Here is a 19,142-nt window from a genome sequence, read left to right as displayed (position 1 = left end):
CTTCCAGGACACATAAAAATTAGAGCGCACAACAGGCCTCTACTGGTAAGTGTATGCCCTTTTATTTTTAGGGACATGTGATCTAGAATCACCCCTCTTCTCAATCTAACCTAATATGGATGCGCTCAGTTTGTCACATTCGCATCCACCACCGTGATGGATGCGTGAACACGGCCCCTAGTGAGTCGTAGTCGTCATTACAATTCCTGATACCTCCAACAGCTGCTGTACGCGTTCCAATCCTTGGACATGCATCCTTTTTGCAATTTAATTGCAGTGGACTCCGAGGTAAAATCGAGGAAATAGTGGATTTCATGAGTCGGAAGAATATGGTCGCAACGGTGCAGGAAACCAAGCTCAACTACAACTTTAGCTTACAGCTTTGTGATGGTTACAACGTACTGAGGAATTATCGCACCAGAAGTGGAGGTGGGGGATTAGCTTTCCTATTATACCAATCTGTTCAATATCTATCTCGATTGAGCCTGGCTCAATGACCCTTAAATCGACTGTTTGGGGGTAGCAGTCAAGGGTTGAACTGCCGACGTAGAGTTGCTCAACGTATACATCCCGCCGATAAATAGCTGTATTCAGGTTATAGCCCCAACATTAGCCCGCTTTTGGAAGGTCATCATTGTCTGGTCTTGGGGGACTTTAATACTCATCATGAGTTGTGGCATTCGGACTTCGGAAACGAGGTATAGTGCTGGCTGAGCAGATTAATAGCTCAACGTTTTGCACGTTCAATGAGGAAGTCCCTACCAGAATAAGCAGAGACTAGCACAGTTCGCCAGACATAACCCATCGTGTCACCTATTCTGACAAATAACGTCACCTAGAAACCCGTCGTTTAACTTGGGTCAGACCATCTCCCCATAATTGTCTCCATCAGCAGAACGCCCGATTTCATCACCTCGGAACGCTGCACTTTCATCAATAATGGGAAAGCTAATTAGGCTAATTTCAGAGGGTTTACTAATCACCGCTTCAAAGATCTGTCCAGCCCTTCTGATGTTCGGCTAGCAAAAAGGACGTTCCGAGACATCATCCTTCAGCCGCTCGCCATATACCTGCTGGTCGAATACTCGAAGTATTAATACTCGGTATTAGCAAATGAGTGTGATTAGCTCGGTCGAGCCAACCTCAGTGACCCCAGAGTCAGGGAGCAGCGCTGGAAGTTAACAGGTTTGTCGGAGAGCATAAGCGGCATAAGTGGCGAAATCATCTGAAGAGTTGCAGTACTGGAGGTTTTCTATGGGCAGAAGAGGTCTTGAGGTTTTTTTCGGGACAGATGAAGACCTCTTGAGATATTCTATAGACAGAAGAATACCCCTTGAGATCTTCTATGAACAGAAGAAGAACTACTGAGGTCTAATATGGACAAAAGAAGTCTATAGACAGAAAAATGCCTTTTGAGGTTTTTTATAGTCAGAAAAAGACCCCTTGAGTTCTTCTATAGGGGGAGGATGGCCTCTTGAGGTCTTCTATAGACAGCAGAAGACCTCATGTAGTCTTCTGTAGACAGTAGAAGACCTCTTGGGGCGTTCTAAAGACAGTCGAATACCTCTTGAGGCCTTCTAAAGACAGTAGAAGACCTCTTGAGGAATTCTATAGACAGTAGAAAACCTCTTGGGACATTATATAGACAGTAGAAGACATATTGAGGTCTTCTGTAGACAGTAGAGGACCTCTTGGGGTTTTATGTATACTGCAGAAGATCTCTTGGGATCAGAAGACGTCGCAAGGACTTCTATTTACAGTAAAATACATCTTGAGGTATTGTATGGACAGAGGAAGACATCTTGAGGTCTTCTATATACAAAGGAAGACCTCCTGAGGTCCTCTATAGGCAGTAAAAGACGTCTTGAGTTCTTCTATAGATAGTAGAAGACCTCTATGGACAGAAGAAAATCTCTTGAGGTCTTCTAAAGACAGAAGGAGATCTCTTGGGGGTCTTCTATAGACAGAAGAAGACCTCTTGAGATCTTCTATAGACAGAAGAAGATTTCTTGAGGTCGTCTATAGATAGCAGGGTTCCTCTTGAGGAGTGGACCTTTCGAGTTCCTCTGTGGTCAGAAGAAGACCTCTTGAGGTCTTTTGCCGACGGAAGAGCTCTTAAGGTCTTTTGAAGAGAAAGACTTCTTGACGTCATCTAAATGTAGAAAAAGACACTTTGAGGTCACCTGTATACAGAAGAAGATCTCTTTAGGCCTTCTATAGGTAGCAGAGTTCCTCTTGATGTTTTCTACCGACAGAAATTGACCTTTCGAGTTCCTCTATGAACAGAAGAAGACCTCTGTCTGTCTTCTATCGACAGAAGAACACTTGAGGTCATTTTAAGACATACGAAGACATCCTGACGTCTTCTAAAGGCCGAAAAAGGCGCCTTGAGGGATTCTATAGACAGAAGAAGGTTTATTTGAGGTCTTCTATAGAGAGAAGAAGATTTATGTGAGGTTTTCCACCGACAGAAGTGGTCATCTCAACTTCCTCTATGGACAAAAGAAGACCCTTGAAGTCTTCTATGGACAGAAGAACTATTTTGAAGACAGACGAAGACTTCTTGACGTCTTCTAAAAGCAGAAGAAGACCCCTTAAGATCTTCTATGAACAGAAGAAGAACTCCTGAGGTCTTATATAAACAGAAAAGGTCTTGCGGCTTTCTATAGACAGAAGAATACCTTGTGAGGTTTTCTATAGACAGAAGAAGAACCCCTTGAGTTCTTCTATTGACACTCTTGCACCTTGGAAAGAAACAATATAGGACCTCAGTCACGTTTGGCGACGTTACGCTGACTGATCCGAAGAGGTGAGCAAGTTATTTTAATCGACAGTTTGCCGAGCACCTCTGGAGTGACAGAGCGAAGAGAAGAGTACCACCTTGAATTCATGCCTAGGATCAAGTACCACCGTAGCAAAAACTCTTGAGGCTTTACTCCTCCCCAGCGTCAGAAATAGCTATCTAGTTACTTATCATCAGTATGGGCTCCGTAAGCAGCACATCACATTTCCACACATATTAGCCGAGGATTCAACCAGATCAAGTAGTGCGGTAGAACAGTAATTATGGCGCTCGACTTATCCAAAGCCTTTGAATCTGTCAAGCACTCAACGCTGTTTGAGAACATTGCGCAGACCACCCTCCGGCCAGGTTTGAAACGTTTGATAATCAATAATATGTGTGGACGCCAGTCGAACATGGATTTCAGGAATAAGAAGTTTAAACAGGGAGTTCGTCAAGGTGGGGAGATAATTTCGGAACTGTTTAACCTGTACCCCTGCTGTATTCCACCCTTCCAGACGGCATTGAGATCGTAACGAATGCGGATGATTGTACGATCTTGGAGATGGGAACCATCCCTAATGTCATTTGTGATAGGCTGAACCCCTATTTGACTGATCTTACCACCTTTTTTTTCTACGGCCACCCTGTTCACCACATGGGCTGCTGAGATGAGCACTGAGTTGAATATCATGGTCCATGGTAACAGAATTCGATATTATATTCACTTTAAGCTGGACAAGCAGAGATGTAGGAACAAGTTCCTCTAGTCCCTAGCCGGCAGCACGTGGGCTGTAGACAAAGATACCTTCTTGACCACATATAGCGCGACAGGTCTGTCTGTGGTGAGCTATGCGGAACCAGTGTGATCTTCGAATATAAGTGCAAGGCGATGGAAAAAATATTCAAACCTGTCAGAATGCGTCCTGAGAACTGCAACAGGGTGCCTTCTCATGCCTTCAGTGGACCATCTACATGAGGAGACAAAGATTATTTCGGTACAGCAACACAATGGCATGCTTCCTAATCGCCATATGGTGGAAAGGACCCCCACCCACGCATGTCAGAGGGATATTCATGATCAAGAAAGAGAGGTCGACTATTATAAGAGAGAACCACTAGATCAACAAGCCTATCAAGCAGGTTTAAATAGCATTCACACAGATGCAGTCGCAAATGCCATAAACAAACCAAACCTACTCAACTAACTCCAGTAGATTTGAGTTTAGGTTACATCCCATCGAAGCAGCGGCATTCCTAGAACTGGAGAAGCAGGAAAACGAACTTACAGCTCTGTACGTACAAATTGATAGCTCCGCTTTTAGCACGGTGAACGAACAATCCCCTACGACGGAAAATTGATATTATCACAGCTCGTCAGGCATCATGTTAACCCACATTTCTTTTGGTTCAGACCACCTTCCTATCATCGTCTACATCAACAGACAGACTAATGTAATTTTCTAAACAATGAAAAAATTTATCGGCAAGGTTTCCAAAAATTTACCGATCACCGCTTCCTTGAGCTGTCCCTAGAACTTATAGGGACATCATCAAAGGTGAAGAGACCAGCAAACACGCGTGATTAACTCTTGACGTGACGCAAAGGTGAAAAAACTATTAAATCGCTCTAAAATCAGGGATCGAATAATGACAGTGATAGACCCAGAATGGATAGATATACCGATAGTGGTAGTGCAAAGAGGGGTGTGCTCCGACATATAATAGTCCGCTTTAGTTTAGGATAGTTAAGGGATTTATTCATGTGTGCAGTAATGCAATTATTGTCTACTTACCAACATCTGCATCCGATAGCGTAATAGATCTGGCTATAGCTCTATCTGGTGGCAATATTGATGCTAAATCCAATTGTTCCGATACTGTTTCTACAGTTGCGGTCATTATCTAATTTGCGAATTGAAAAAACAACAATAACAAACAATTTCAAAATATTAGACTTCACACGAAAAAAAAACCTTCAAAAAACACTTTAATTTACACAGATAATATTTACAATTTTTATACATCAATGGATATATACATATTTACAAGAATGTACAACATTTGTACATACATATGTATGTAGTATATGTACAAATATAAAAATGACTTTCGTTACAAAATTTTTCTTTGAGTGAAAAAATTGATGTTCATTTGTAACTTTTTTTCTAATTCAGTGGTGCATACTTTTAGGAGGTCGAGTATTTTTTCTTGATGTGGTGTAGTAAACTCTTAAAAAAATAGTAAGTGCTCAGGTGTTTGGCATAGTTTTTGGTGCTGTACATAATTAATATTTTATTTCATGCTAATTAATAAAAACAAATACACCGAAAGAAATTATTAAAAATAAACCAAATAAATATGTTCTTTAAAAAATTGAGAAAAAATTAGAGAATTGAATTAAAAATTTGGTAGTATTATTTTTCTGCTGAAATTTATTTACAAAATTTGTTTTGTTTTTAAAACATTTATTCTTTTTGTTATTTTTGCTTTGTAGTAATAATTTGTTATATTCACACACACATACAAGATACTTTGAGACAAATAAAAAATCAAGGTTAAAAATAAGAAAGTAAAGTAAAATTAAGACCAAGTAAATGAAGTATATTTTTTAAATAATAAAAACTAATTCCTCGTACATATGTTTCATCTATGCGATGCTATGCTTATTCTATACTGTAAAAAGATCTTAACTATAATCTAAAGTTAAGTATAAGCTCATATAATTTTAATTAAACACATCATCATTCTTTCTTTTTGCAATTTAGGTCTTTGCAGTCTACCCAAAATACATTTAAATAAATAAAAAATACATTTATCAGGGCTACCGCGGTGTTCTCCAGACAAATGAGGAATTGAAGGGACCTGTGGGTGCCCTAACTGAAATTCTCCTATTAGGAAATCAAACAACAAAGCCAGAATTTCAAAACGGATGTACAGACGGTGCATCAAAAGAAAATGATACCAAACTACCCTCATATTTTGTGTATTTTTTATTTTGGTTTTTTTGGTTAGGAGAGTATACCCTGTTTATATTATGGCTTGCTTGTGGCAGTGGGTTTATTAAATCCGGTTATATGTAAACGTACTATTAGTCCCCAAAACATATTCAGTTTATGCCCCCAATTTTACGTTGGCGCTCAAATGGATTTCAGAATATGTGGTGCATTTTCAAAATGAAATATCACCCCATTCCTGGGATAACATTTTTTTGCAATCTAGACGGTGTCTACAGAGTGGACTTGAGTTTTTTTTTTAAATTATTAGCATAGAGACCACCTTATTATTAGAATTAGAATTCACATTCCCCCATATCTGATTTTCCGATCTTATGTACAGACTTTTCTTCAACACTGACTTAGTCAACCACAAGGGTACATTGTTATTTTACTAATGAAGAAGTACGTACTGCTGTACCGGGTTTTCCATCCCTGGGGTGAACATACGATCCAAACTCTAACAACCTTTTGTGAAGGTGAGCAGAACGTCCAAAATGGCTGCAATAATAAGAATTTCCCGCAAAATATCTTAATTCGCATATTTACAGACTTTTCCCAGACTTTTCTGTACATAAGTTGACAAAATTTCGGAACAAAATGTCGGGTCGAAATCGGATCAAATACTGTCCGACTTCGGAAGAAAACCTTTGGGAAGTAGATGTCCCACTAAAGACTTGAGGGTGCTGCTGTTCTGACAAGCTTGAATCTTTTTCCTATGCGTATCACATATATTCGGGGACCACACTGGCGCCGCATAGCTTACCACAGACCGACATATCGCTTTATACGTGGTCAAGAAGGTTTCTTTATCTGCGCCCCAAGTGCTAGCGGCTAGGGACTTGAGGACCTTGTTCCTACATTTCAGTTTATCGCAGATAGCTGCGGCATGCGCTTACGACGTGAACGAAGTGTCAAATGTGATCCCTAGAATTTTGCGGCAGTTTGTGGTTTCTGCTACCATCGACCACGACATTTAACCCTTTTTTATACTACGCCGTCCATGTGGTAAACAGAGTGGCCGTAGATTTAGTGGGGGATATCTGCATATTCCTCGCATGGAAAAGGTGGTAAAATCGGTTAAATAGGAGTTCAGACTCTCGCAGATGTCATCAGCGTAGGTACCTGACGCGAAGATCGTATAATCATCCGCATACGTTACGATCTCGATGCCGTCTGGAGGGGGTGGAATACAGGAGACGTAGAGGTTAAACAGTTCCGGAGATATCACCCCACCTTGGGAAACTCCCTGTTTCACTCTACGGCGTTTGGACTTCTTGTTCCTCAATTCCACGTACGACTGGCGTCCACGCATATAGTTGATTATCCAACGTTTCAAGTTTGGGTTGTCTGCTCTATGTCCTCAAATAGCGTAGACTGCCTGACAGTATCAAAGGCTTTTGATAAGTAAGCGTCCCCATTACTGTTATGTCACACGGCGGTCTCTGGTTGAGTCCTCGACAAATATGTGTGGAGATGGCGTGCAGCGCTGTTGTCGTGCTGTGCTGCTTGGTGCACTGGGGAGGACTAAGGCCTCAAGGGTCTTTGCTACAGGCGACAAAAGCGAAATCGGTCTGTACGATTTACTTTTGCTGGCATCACTGCCTGGCTTCAGTAGTGGGATCACTCTGACCATTTTGCAGACATCGGAAACAATTAGAGTGGCTAGCGTCAGGTTGATAACTTTAGTGAGTTACTCCCGGCTCATCCAGCTGCTTCAGCATTACCATAGAGATTCCATCAGGGCCCAACTCTTTGGATGACTTAGCGTTTCTGATGACATTCGGAACATCATCCATTGCAAACTGTAGTGGTTCATCCTCGGCAGGAAGAGATCTGATGTGACGTAGTACTCTTCTCTTCGCCCATTCACTCACGGGGTGCTCGACAAGCTGTCGATTGAAATAACTTACACACATCTTCGGGTCAGTCAACGTAACGTCGCCAAACGTGACTGAGGTCCCATCTTCCCTCCTTCCGGGGTTCGAGAGTGACTTAACCGTTGCCCACAATTCACTTATTCCGGCTCAAATGTTGCAACTCTTCAGATGATTTAACCACTTGTTCCGCTTATGCTTGCCGACCAGCCTGTTAACTTTCAGTGTCAGCTCCCTGACACTGGGGTCATTAGGGTTGGCTCGACGAAGCTCATCATCACTCTCATTTGCTAATCCCGTCGCCTCTGCTGGGAAGTTTGGTCTTACTTCAGGTATTCGACCAGAAGGTATATGGCGAGCGGCTGCATCTGTGATGATGTCTCGGAACGTCTTTCCGCTACCCGAACATCAGAAGGATTGGGCAGTTCTCTGAAGCGTCGATTGGTGAATTCTCTGAAACCCGGCCAATCAGCTTTCTTATGATTCACGAATGTGCGGCGTTAAGAGGTGATGAAATCGCTAATCGCTAATGGAGACAATTATTGGGAGATGGTATGATCCAAGGGAAATGACAGATGGCCAGGTAACATCATTTTTCAGACCGGGTGACACGATGGTTATGTTTGGCGAACTGTGACACTCTCCTCTAATTCTGGTAGGGGCGTCCTTATTGGCCAAGCAAAAGGTAGAGCTGTCAACCAAGCGAGATAGGTCTGTATTGAACAAACTGGTGCAAAAGGAAAGCTAATCCCCCACCTCCACTTCTGTTGCGATCCTACCTTATTACGTTTTAACCATCACAATTCTCTAAGCTGTAGTTGTCGTTCAGCTTGGTTTCCTGCACCGCCGCGACCATGATCTTCTTCCGATTCATAAATTCCACTATTTCATCGATCATACCTCGGAGTCCATTGTAATTAAATTGCAAAAAGGATGCATTTTCTGTATTGGAACAACAGCCGCTGGTGTTAAATGCTGAGCACGCGGTTTCTGTTGAGGGGACTGCGGGGGAGTTTCGTAATCTGACGAGGACTCACTGGGGGCTGCGTGCGCTCAGTATGCAGCAACATAGACCCTGTCGTAGTCCCTCGCGTGGACAAGTCCAGAGCAACCCCTTAGATGCACCCACCCCTGACATCTATTGCATCTCACCTCTCACCGAAGCTTCTATATGGGTGAAGATGCGGATGTGACAAACCGAGCACAAACATATTAGTCCTGGATTTTCTTCTGTCCAGGCACGGACCAAAAGAATCCGGAGCAGGCATTCCGGGATAAGCTGCTCCAAACTCAGAAAAACAAAGCAAATACAAACAAATGTACACTGAGGTGGCAGCCGCTGGCCGGAACGCTGATGTTGTGTGGTTCCGGGTCAATCCGGTACGAGAGAACCCGCTGAAAGAGCTGAACTATATAAATTATATTGAACTAGATTGTGTGTATATACAATCAACGGATGGGGCTGATCGAGTGAACATCAATTCGTTCCATTTTCTTGTAGCGGTCAAGGTACGCACTCGACTCAATGTTGCGGCAAATGTACGATCTAATACAGGACGGAAGCTGGATGTCGAGAAGCTGCAAACACAACAAACAGCACAAGCTTACTCCGCTTAACTTACCCACATGATGGAATACGGCACTCCTTGTCCTGATAATGTCCTAAACCCACTTACTTCGATCAGGTATGTCGTAGGGCTACTGAGGAAATGAACGAGGCATACAGGATAAGGGTATTTTCAGGAGAAAAAAGAAAGATGAAGGAAATCTGTTAACTGATACAGATAGCGTACTACATACGAAAGACAGATCGACACCTACCACCTGTTCGTCGACTATAAGGCCGCCTTCTACAGTCCAATTAGACCAAGCCATGTCTGAGTTAAGTAAACAGTTTAAAAGCATAACCACATCTCGCCAAACAAATATTACACTCTACCAGATACTTATACTACCCGCACTTATGTATGGATCCGAATCATGGGCACTTGCGAAAACAGATGAGAGAACTCGGTTTGGTTGAGAGAACAATTTTTCGAAATATTTATGGACCAATATGCGTTGACGTCGTAGATGTCAAGATGTACTAGCCGACCGAGATTATTATAGTACGAGGGGATCTAGTTTCACAGTTTTTAGCCTAAACGTACTCAGGACAGTTTGACATACGATCATGTGTTGTGTTGTTTACAGTGACTTAAAAAATCACTTTGCAAAAAAAAAAAAATGGAATAACGGCAAGAGTGCATCGATCAATTTAAATCTTTGTAAGTCGATAAAGGACCATCCCAGGGCACTATGAAAAACTGGTTTAATGAATTCAATCGAGACCGATACTGGCTAAAAAGCGAAGGTGGTGAGGCTAGTCCAAAAACGGCCGTTGTGCTAGAAAAAATTATGCTGTGCGTGAACGGAAAATGCAAGATCGCCATGTTTTATACGGTGAGATAGAGGCGTATTTCGGCATTTCTTTCACCAACTAACATATGATATTGCATGAATACCTGGCCGCAAAAATGGGATTTTCTTGTTAGATCTAGCTTAATTTGAAAATTGCTTAAAAAAGGCTCTTGTCGATTGGTGCAAAGAAATTGTGAATAAATACGATCGCTGTGCTTTAAACTACGTTTATAAGATCGCCACAGACGACGAATTTTGGATCTATGCACATGAGCCCTTAACAAAACAGCAATCGACCGTGTGCGTCTTCGAAGGCGAGCCAAATCTTCTTGGAAGAAGCAAATGGTCGCTGTTTCTTCGGCAAAGTGACCAAAACTGATGGTTGATTCTGAGTGGTACACTACAATTTGTTTGTCTAAAGTCTCCGGAGAAATTCGAAAAACGAACACGAGAAGACGATTCATTGTGCGCCATGATAATGTGAGCTCTCAAACATCGATTTAAAGCACTCACTTGCAGCAAAGAATGAAATGGTAAACCAGAAAATCCTCCAATTGTTCACCAAGAAAGAGGAAGTGGTACCAGTAATGATGATGCCCGTTAGGCCCCTGTCATTGGAGGAAGAAATAGAACTCCTGCGCATAAATATCGACATATCGGAGTATATAGAACGAAAATTGAAAGTCAGGAACAAAATTTTTGAAATTGACTTGAAGAAAGCTGAAGAGGCTAAAAAGCAAGCCTTGATGCCAGAGTGAGTGCTTAGTGTGAGTTGATTAGAGACCTACACATTCGAGATGAAGAGGCCAAAATGGAAGTCCGTGGCCTGCAGAAAGACTTGGACAACAAGCGGATGCAACGCAAGGCTGCGGTAGAGGCTATGAAGATGATGAAAAGGGAAATCATGGCAATGGAAGTTGCTATGACCGCCTGCCAAACTAAGAAAAACGATGTAGTCAACCTTGCAAAGACTTTGCAGGAAAAGCTCAATAATGCTCTGTGTGCAGTTGAAGAAGCTAGGTCAGCCAAGGAAGAATTAATAGCGGCTAACCTAGAGACAGAAAGCGAAGCCCAGGCATTGAGGACAGAAAGACAGAGGGAACGCGTAGTACAGCTAAAACGGAGTGAGATGAATTGGTTAGAAAGCTTGTCGTTAATGAGGAGGCATCGATGAAGGTTAAATCTTTGGAGGAGGAGAATAGTGCTAGCGAGGAAAGTGAGTATTTGGGCAACTAAATTAGCGTAAATAGCAGCGAGTTCATCAAGACGACAGATGAGAAATTTTGCGCAGAAGGCAAATAGCACATGGTAGATATCAACTACGCTGTTGTAAAGAAAGCCAATTGGTCTAAGACAGGCATGACCAAAAAGAGAACGGAGAAAATGTGTATGTATTCAAAATATTGGCCACTTATAACAGTGTGTTAGTAAGTTTGCATTCACGCAAGCTGTAAAACAATAACAAATCAAAACATTTGTTCTCCTTTGTACGCTCTTTCTGTGCATTCGGGTCGTGTGCGTGTAAATTGCCGAAAATCATCGGCACCGCCGTGCCAAATGTGACCATGCTTGGTCTAAGATAGGTTAATCCGTATTTTTGTATTTAGTTCTTAAGAATAGTTTTAGATTAAATAAAACAGTGCATACGAAGCATTCGAACTAGAGAGACGTTGTTTCTCTTAGAATTATAGATCCCGGTTTACAACCCATATCTGGGAAGCATTTCCCTCTCCGCCACCTGGGGACGCGTCTAATAGGGGTTACAGGTTACCCGAAGGAAACAACCACATGAAAACTTCAAAAGAAAACTTGGAATCACTTACACTTTCTGTATGTGGTTGTTGTAATGCGGCACTCAACGGTGCCATTGTGTGGTTGACGAGGGCATGGATTCAAATCTTAGAATGATTATTTTTTTTGCTAGGTGATATTTAGAATTTTTTCCTCTTCCTCTTTGAATCATAGAAACTACAAGTCCATAAAACGATGTCTGATAACTAAAAATCTAACATCAATATTTTAAAATTAGACTCACATAAAAAACAACAAATGAAAATTCTAAAAAAAATATATAAATAATACTTTGTACATTTATATATACACTGAACATATAGTAATATTTTTTTTTTGTATAAACACTTAAAGCCTGCTCCAGAATGTCGAACGCCAAAGATTTAGATTAAGATTTCATTTAATAAAAAAAAAACATTTTAGTTGGCAGTGTAAATAAGGTTTAAGTATGATATGAATGGCTTGCTCTCTTCACACTTCACACTTTCCACTCTCAAATTCTTTATTATTAGTCCATCGTAAGCAAAAATTAGTTCTGTTCGATAACCCAAAAGTTTGCACAAATTTGTACAAACTTTTACAAAATGCTGTTCGATAACAAACTTGTTCAGTGAAAGAGAAATGAGAAGTAGTTGCAAGAACTTGCAAATACTTTTTACTTGCGAAGTTATCGAACAGGCCTAGTGTAATTAAACTCCGTTTCGTTCTACATCCAATAACAGACTTATACCCTAGATAGACGGCAGCGTTAATTTGCACTAATTGCCTTAATTAAAATTAATTCGTTCATTATCAACATTCTTAATGCACAAAATTAAACTGAATTTATACTGAATTTAGGTATTTCAATATGGCAATACCGTAAAATGGAATCATATTCATGTAGAAAAGAGAGAGAGAGAGAGAGTATATTCATGCTCTGAGACACAAGGGAAAACAACAAATTGCACGGCAAACAACAACAAAACAGTTGTTTACCAGCAATCAGCTGTTTCGTAAACGCAGAAACTGTCGTCTGTAAATTAACGCTGCCATCTGTCGAGGGTATTATATAAATAATAAAAACTTATTGAAAAAGAACTAAACTATAAAACATCAAAAATTTGAAATTTTGTATTAAAAAAACCAATCGGTATTCAAAAATTTTTTTCCGAATTTCTTAATAAGAAAAACTAAAAGGAAAAATTGTACAACAAATATTGATTTTGATTTTTTTTAGTATTTTTTTGTTTGTGATTCAAAATGCACAAAGTACCTCGTCTGTAGCGTGAACTTTTCTCAATTCAATACTATCAACCGAATGGCCATTATCGTTCTTCTATAATTAAAATGAAAAGATGACACAAATTTTGAGCATATTTGGTTTTGGGGTGTTTCCAAATTTGTTTAGGCTGCAAGATGGTCAATAAAATGTTGGCGTTTGGCAACATCATTTCCACCACTGCATTGATTAATTATGGTGTGTTCCAGAACGACAAGAATCTACTATTTTTTATTATTTTTTTCGATAACAGAGGAAAAATTGTTATCGCAGTAAACTGTTGTAGATTCTTGCAGGTTCTGGAACAGACATTTACATTTGGTATTCGAAAAATATGAAATTTTTTCAAATCCTTGTAATGTTGGTAATGATTCTAGCCAATATAATGTCGTGGCGCAATATACAAGTTCCTCCATCAAATGAAATTTTGTACTTTAAATCAATCACAATAGTGTATTTTGACATTTACAATCATAAGCTGTGTCACACCCCTATAGACATCGGATCATGATGAAATAATAAGGTGACGTAAACAAACATTTTTACAGCTTGAAGGATTTTCTTAATTTTGTTATACACTTTACATAACCTTTTAAATACACCTTGCAACGGCTCTTGTTGGGGGACTTTGTTTATTGGGCCATGAAGTATTTTTTTATTGACCTTGCTGCCTTAATAAATTCTTTTTTGTTTTACAAAATAAACTTATAAAAAATTGAAATTAATAATTAATACTAATGAACTTTGTATAATTTATAACTTAACCTTTTTTGTTGTATATTTTTTACGTGGAATGTATTTCTAGTTTGTAATGTTAACCAAAATATTTAATGTGTATCAAAATTACTCATTCCTGTTGAAAATGTAATTTAAATTAAACAATTGTTTTGATTTTGTTGTTGTAAATAACTGAACTGAACAAATATCCATCCGTTCGATATTTAACTTCGAACACAAGGTAACAAAAATTCGGATATTGATTTTCACTTCTTAACAGAATCTATTCGATATTTGAGTATTGCATGACTTACCGAACACACATGCGGCATGTGTACAAGAACTCCTCCAACTGAATGCGGTTCGGGTTGTGGTACCGCTACTGGTACAGGACCTGAACAAGTGTTTTATATATATTGAAGATATATTAGTTAATGCTGATTACAAAGGACAAAGAATGTTATGGCAAACAAAAATATTCAACTCAATTTTTTAATTACATATTTGCTTTTCAGGTTCAATTTAACAGGTTATTTTGTTTTTGGAATTTGAAAATCATGCAGGAAATCTAAAAGATTTGTTATTTTTTATTTCTAAATTTGTTTCAGCTACTAGGAAATAGAAAGAAATGAAAAAAAAAATAGAATTCCAGTTCAAGTTGCTAAGGCTAAAACATGCACTTTTCATTTTAAGATTCTAGCAAAGTTTGCTTTGGTGTATATCAGAAATATGTAAACTGGAACATGACCTACATAGGTATAGTGTGAAAGCAAATGATCGCTGTCATGGTCCTATCTATAGAAAAATATCACTACCGATAATTTTCCTATAGGGAAATGTCACTATCGATAATTTTTCTATAGGAAAATTACACTTTCGAAAATTTTTCTACAGGAGAATTTCACAATCGATAGTTTTTCTATAGGAAAAATCGCTATCGTTAATTTTTACAGAAAAATTTCGCTGTCAATATTTTTATATAGGAAAAAAAGAAAAATATCATCGATAGTTTTTCTGAAGATAAATATCACTATCGGGAATTTTTCTGTACAACAAGAACTATCTATAATTTTTCTATAGAAAAAAATCACTATCGATAATTTTCTATGGAAAAATATCACTATCGATATTTTTTCTACACAAAAAGAACTATCATTTTTCGATAGAAAAAATCACTATCGATAATTATTCTATGGAAAAATATCACTATCGACAAATTTTCTATAGAAAAATCTCACTATCGACAATTTTTCATTGAGAGTTTTGCTAAATCCAAATATCACTATCGGGAATTTTTCTATAGAAAAATATCACTATCGATAATTTTTCTATAGAAACTTAACACTATCGTTAATTTTTCTATAAAAAATATCACTATCGACAAATTTTCTATAGGAAACCTTTACTATCGACAATTTTTCTATAGAAAAATCTCACTATCGACAATTTTTCTATAGAAAAATCTCACTATCGACAATTTTTCTATTGAAAAATATCACTATCGATAATTTTTCTATAGGAAGAGTTCGCTATCGGTAATTTTTCTATAGAGAAAATTCACTATCGATCATTTTTCTATAGAAACATTTCACTACCGACAATGTTTCTATAGAAAACTCCCATTATCGAAATTTTTTCTATAGACAAATTTCACTATCGATAATTTTTTGGAGCAAAATTTCACATTTGATGAAATCTCACTGCAAAAATCTTACCATCGACAGTTTTTTTAAAGAAAACTTCTACTATCGACATTTTTTCTTTAGAAAAATCTCACTATCGTTAAATGTTCTATAGAATTGATAATCTCACTTGTCGATAATTTTTCTATATAAAAATCACACTATCGATAATTTTTGTATAGAAAAATCTTACTATCGATAGTTTTTTTAAAGAAAATCTCACTTTCGATCATTTTTGTATAGAAAAATATTACTATCGATAATTTTTCTATAGGAAAATATCACTATCGATAATTTTTCTATATAAAAATATCGTTATCGATGCATTTTCCATAAAAAATTTCACTATCGATAAATTTTTCATTGAAACATTTTAATATCGATAATTCTACTATATACAAAAATGACTGTCGATAACTTTTATTCAGACAAATCTATTTTTCTATATCTATATTTTTTATAGATAATTTTTCTATAGAAAATTCTAAATATCTGTATTTTATATAGAAAAATCTCACTATCGATAATTTTTGTAAAGAAATCTCACTATCGATAATTTTTCTATAAAAAATCTCAAAATCGATAATTTTTCTACCACAAAATCTCACTATTGGTAATTTTTCTATAGAAAAACCTCACTATCGATAATTTTTTTTTTAGAAAAATCTCACTATCGATAATTTTTCTATAGAAAAATCTCACTATCGATAATTTCTCTATAGAAAAATCTCACTATCAAAAACTTTTCTATAGAAAACTATCGATAATTTTTCTATAGAAAAATCTCACTATAGATATTTTTTTTTTTTGGAAAAATCTCACTATCGATAATTTTTCTATAGAAAAATTTCACTATAGATATTTTTTCTATAGAAAAATCTCACTATCGATAATTTTTCTATAGACAAAATTTCACTCTCCACAATTTTTCCATAGAAAAAATCTCACTATCGACAATTTTTCTATAGAAAAATCTCACTATCGATAATTTTTCTATAGAAAACTCTCACTATCCATAGTTTGTCTATAGGAAATTTTCGATAATTTTTCTGTAGAAAAATCTCACTATCGATAACTCAACTCTATCGACGTTTTTAAAAAAATCTCGCTTTCGTCAGTTTTTCTACAGAAAAATCTCACTATCGATAATTTTTCTATAGAAAAATTCCACTATTGATAATTTTTTCTATAGAAATATTCCACTATCGATAATTTTTCTATTGAAAAATCTCACTATAGACGAGTTTTTATAGAAACATATCACTATCGACAATTTTTCTGCAGAAAAATCTTACTATCAATAAATGTTCTATAGTATTGACAATTTTTCTATAGACGAATCTCACTGTCGATCATTTTTATATAGAAAAATTTCACAGGCGGTACATTTTCTATAAATTGCACTATCGATATATGTTCTATAGAAATTCTCACTATTGATAAATCTTCTGTAAAAAAATTACTATCGATAAAACCCATTATCGAAATTTTTTCTATAGAAAAACTCACTATCGGTGAATGTTCTGTAGAATTGATAATTTTTCTATAGACGAAACTCACTGTTGATCATTTTTCAATTTTACTAGCGGTACATTTTGTCACTATCGATAAATTTTCTATAGAAAAATCACGCTATCAACAAATTTTCTATAGAAAAATTTCACCATCAAAAATTTTCAATAGACACATACATTTAACTATCGATAAATTTTCAATAGAAACATTTCACTATCGATAAATTTTCTATAGAAAAATTTCACTTTCGATAAATTTTCTATGGAAAAGTTCACTATCGATAAATTTTCCATTGGAAAATATCACTATCGATAAATTTTCCATTGAAAAAATTTCCCTATCGATAAATTTTCCACTATCGATATTTAAAAAAAAAAATGAATTTCTATTTATTCTTATTTTGCTTTCTGGGCCAACACACTTCCGTTACGTTTTCAATATGTCTGATATACACCTCCAATTAATATTGTAATAAACTAATTTTGGAAAGGAGATATCATCTAATCGAAACTCAAATTCTGAGAAAATAAATTTCGCTACAAATTTCTAGGCAATTTCGAAAAGAAAACTGTGTATCCATTGTGTGTAATATTGTTGTTTGAGATTGTGGTGTAACTTTGTGAAATAGGGAGAAGGTGGGCCAAGAATTTGTCTCCTCCGTGTGGTGTGTGTTGTACAGTGTAAATTGGTGTGGTTGAGTGGGTGGGTGTGAGAACATAACAGAACTAAGGGCGGCATTTCACTCAATAACAAAGCGACAGAGTAGAGAGAGAAAGTTAATAATTTGTTATTTAAAGAAAAATGACTTTGAACAGAACTGTATTAAAAAGAGAGAACACAAGATTATGGCTTTCTTTGGTTTTTGTTTGGGAGTATTAGAGAGAGAGAGACAGAGTAGAGTATAAAGAGCATAGATGCATCACCTGCCATAATAATTATTTTCCCATCGTCTGAAATGATTGGATCGAGCTTAAAAAGGTCTTGAGTGTGATCGTGAGGACATCATATCGTGGTTATGATTTTTTGTTATTGTTGTTGTAGCAAAAGAGAGTAGTGAGAGTCATATAGTTTTTAAGTATGCAAAAATTGTATAAAGTTTGTTAGAGCGCAGAGATAGACATAGAGTGAGAGAAAGAGACAGAGAGAGGGAAATATGTACAGAAAGTTAAACAAAAACTTATAAATAGGTAGTGATTGAAGGAGTGTGAGAGAAAGAGTGTGAATGGTTTGGACAGTGATACGTTTATTTAGAATCGTTGATAAAGATTGCCTTGGAAATGATCTTAGTCAGAGCAGAGAAGATGGGAAGGAGAATTTTACTTAAAGCCAATCATTAGAGACAAACATTAGGCATTAGGTCTAAATATTTTTTATAGAGTGAGTGGATTATCTTTCTCAGTTTATCATCATCATCTTCATTATCTCAATTTTATGTCTGTTATGTAAATATTGTTCTTGTTTTTTTGCTTTCAAAGTGCACAGAAAAGAAAACAGAATCACAAAACTAAGAGTTTGGTTGCTAAAGTGATATTTTGTTGTTGTTGCTCTCTCTCATTTTGGCATTTCACTAAGTGAGAGAGATGGAGGCAGAGAGTTTAAAGTAGTAGTTATAGTAGTAGCAATTAATTTGATTGAATTACAAAAAATTACAAAACTCACTCTGGCTTTCTAAGCACACAAAGACACAGAGAGCGAGAGAGTTTTAGTTATACATTTTTAAGGTTAAATTTACATTATGCAGGAGGACATTGTTTAAATACGGGAGGTTTTAATACTTTCTGTGGACATGGGATCATGGGGGGAGGGGTTGACTTTTTTTACTCAAGACTTTACCAATCCTATATATGGGGAATTATTAAGAGGTTCGGGTAGTCAAAGGATTGCTTCTAGAGGTTTCAAACATACACTGTTAAATAAAATCAAATTAATCACCTGAAAATCCTCCAAGTGGACCCAATGGTATGGGCAGCGGTGCCATTGAGAGAGATACATCACGATCACGGGTCTTATCCTTATCGCTCTCAGGTGGACTTTTACGTGAGGATTTCTCTTCTTCGATAATTTCTTCAATGGGTACCTTTGAAGGGGAAAAGTGTGAGACTTATTAAGGGTGAAATATTT

General features: G+C 37.1%; 1 protein-coding gene across 13 annotated transcripts in view; it reads right to left on the bottom strand.

Moving 5' to 3' along the window:
• Positions 1-19,142, bottom strand: part of unc79 (UNC-79 domain-containing protein) — a 72,302-nt gene that overhangs the window by 24,736 nt on the left and 28,424 nt on the right. For 3 of the 13 annotated variants that reach the window (XM_073982484.1, XM_073982520.1, XM_073982526.1), the window contains exons 12-16: positions 18,954-19,098; positions 17,945-18,001; positions 14,139-14,218; positions 13,102-13,164; positions 4,579-4,687 (exon numbers count right to left, since the gene is read on the bottom strand). In XM_073982484.1, coding sequence (XP_073838585.1) covers positions 4,579-4,687; positions 13,102-13,164; positions 14,139-14,218; positions 17,945-18,001; positions 18,954-19,098 — 454 coding nt within the window. The remainder of the gene's footprint in view (positions 1-4,578; positions 4,688-13,101; positions 13,165-14,138; positions 14,219-17,944; positions 18,002-18,953; positions 19,099-19,142) is intronic. The other 10 variants (XM_073982535.1, XM_073982491.1, XM_073982540.1 and 7 more) reach the window with 5 other exon arrangements.

This window comes from Musca autumnalis, unplaced genomic scaffold (assembly GCF_047663935.1).
Source record: "Musca autumnalis isolate F117 unplaced genomic scaffold, ASM4766393v1 scaffold_1, whole genome shotgun sequence".
Lineage (NCBI taxonomy): Eukaryota > Metazoa > Arthropoda > Insecta > Diptera > Muscidae > Musca > Musca autumnalis.
The sequence above is the reverse complement of the archived record's forward strand: the minus strand, read 5'-3'. Positions and strand labels throughout refer to the sequence as shown.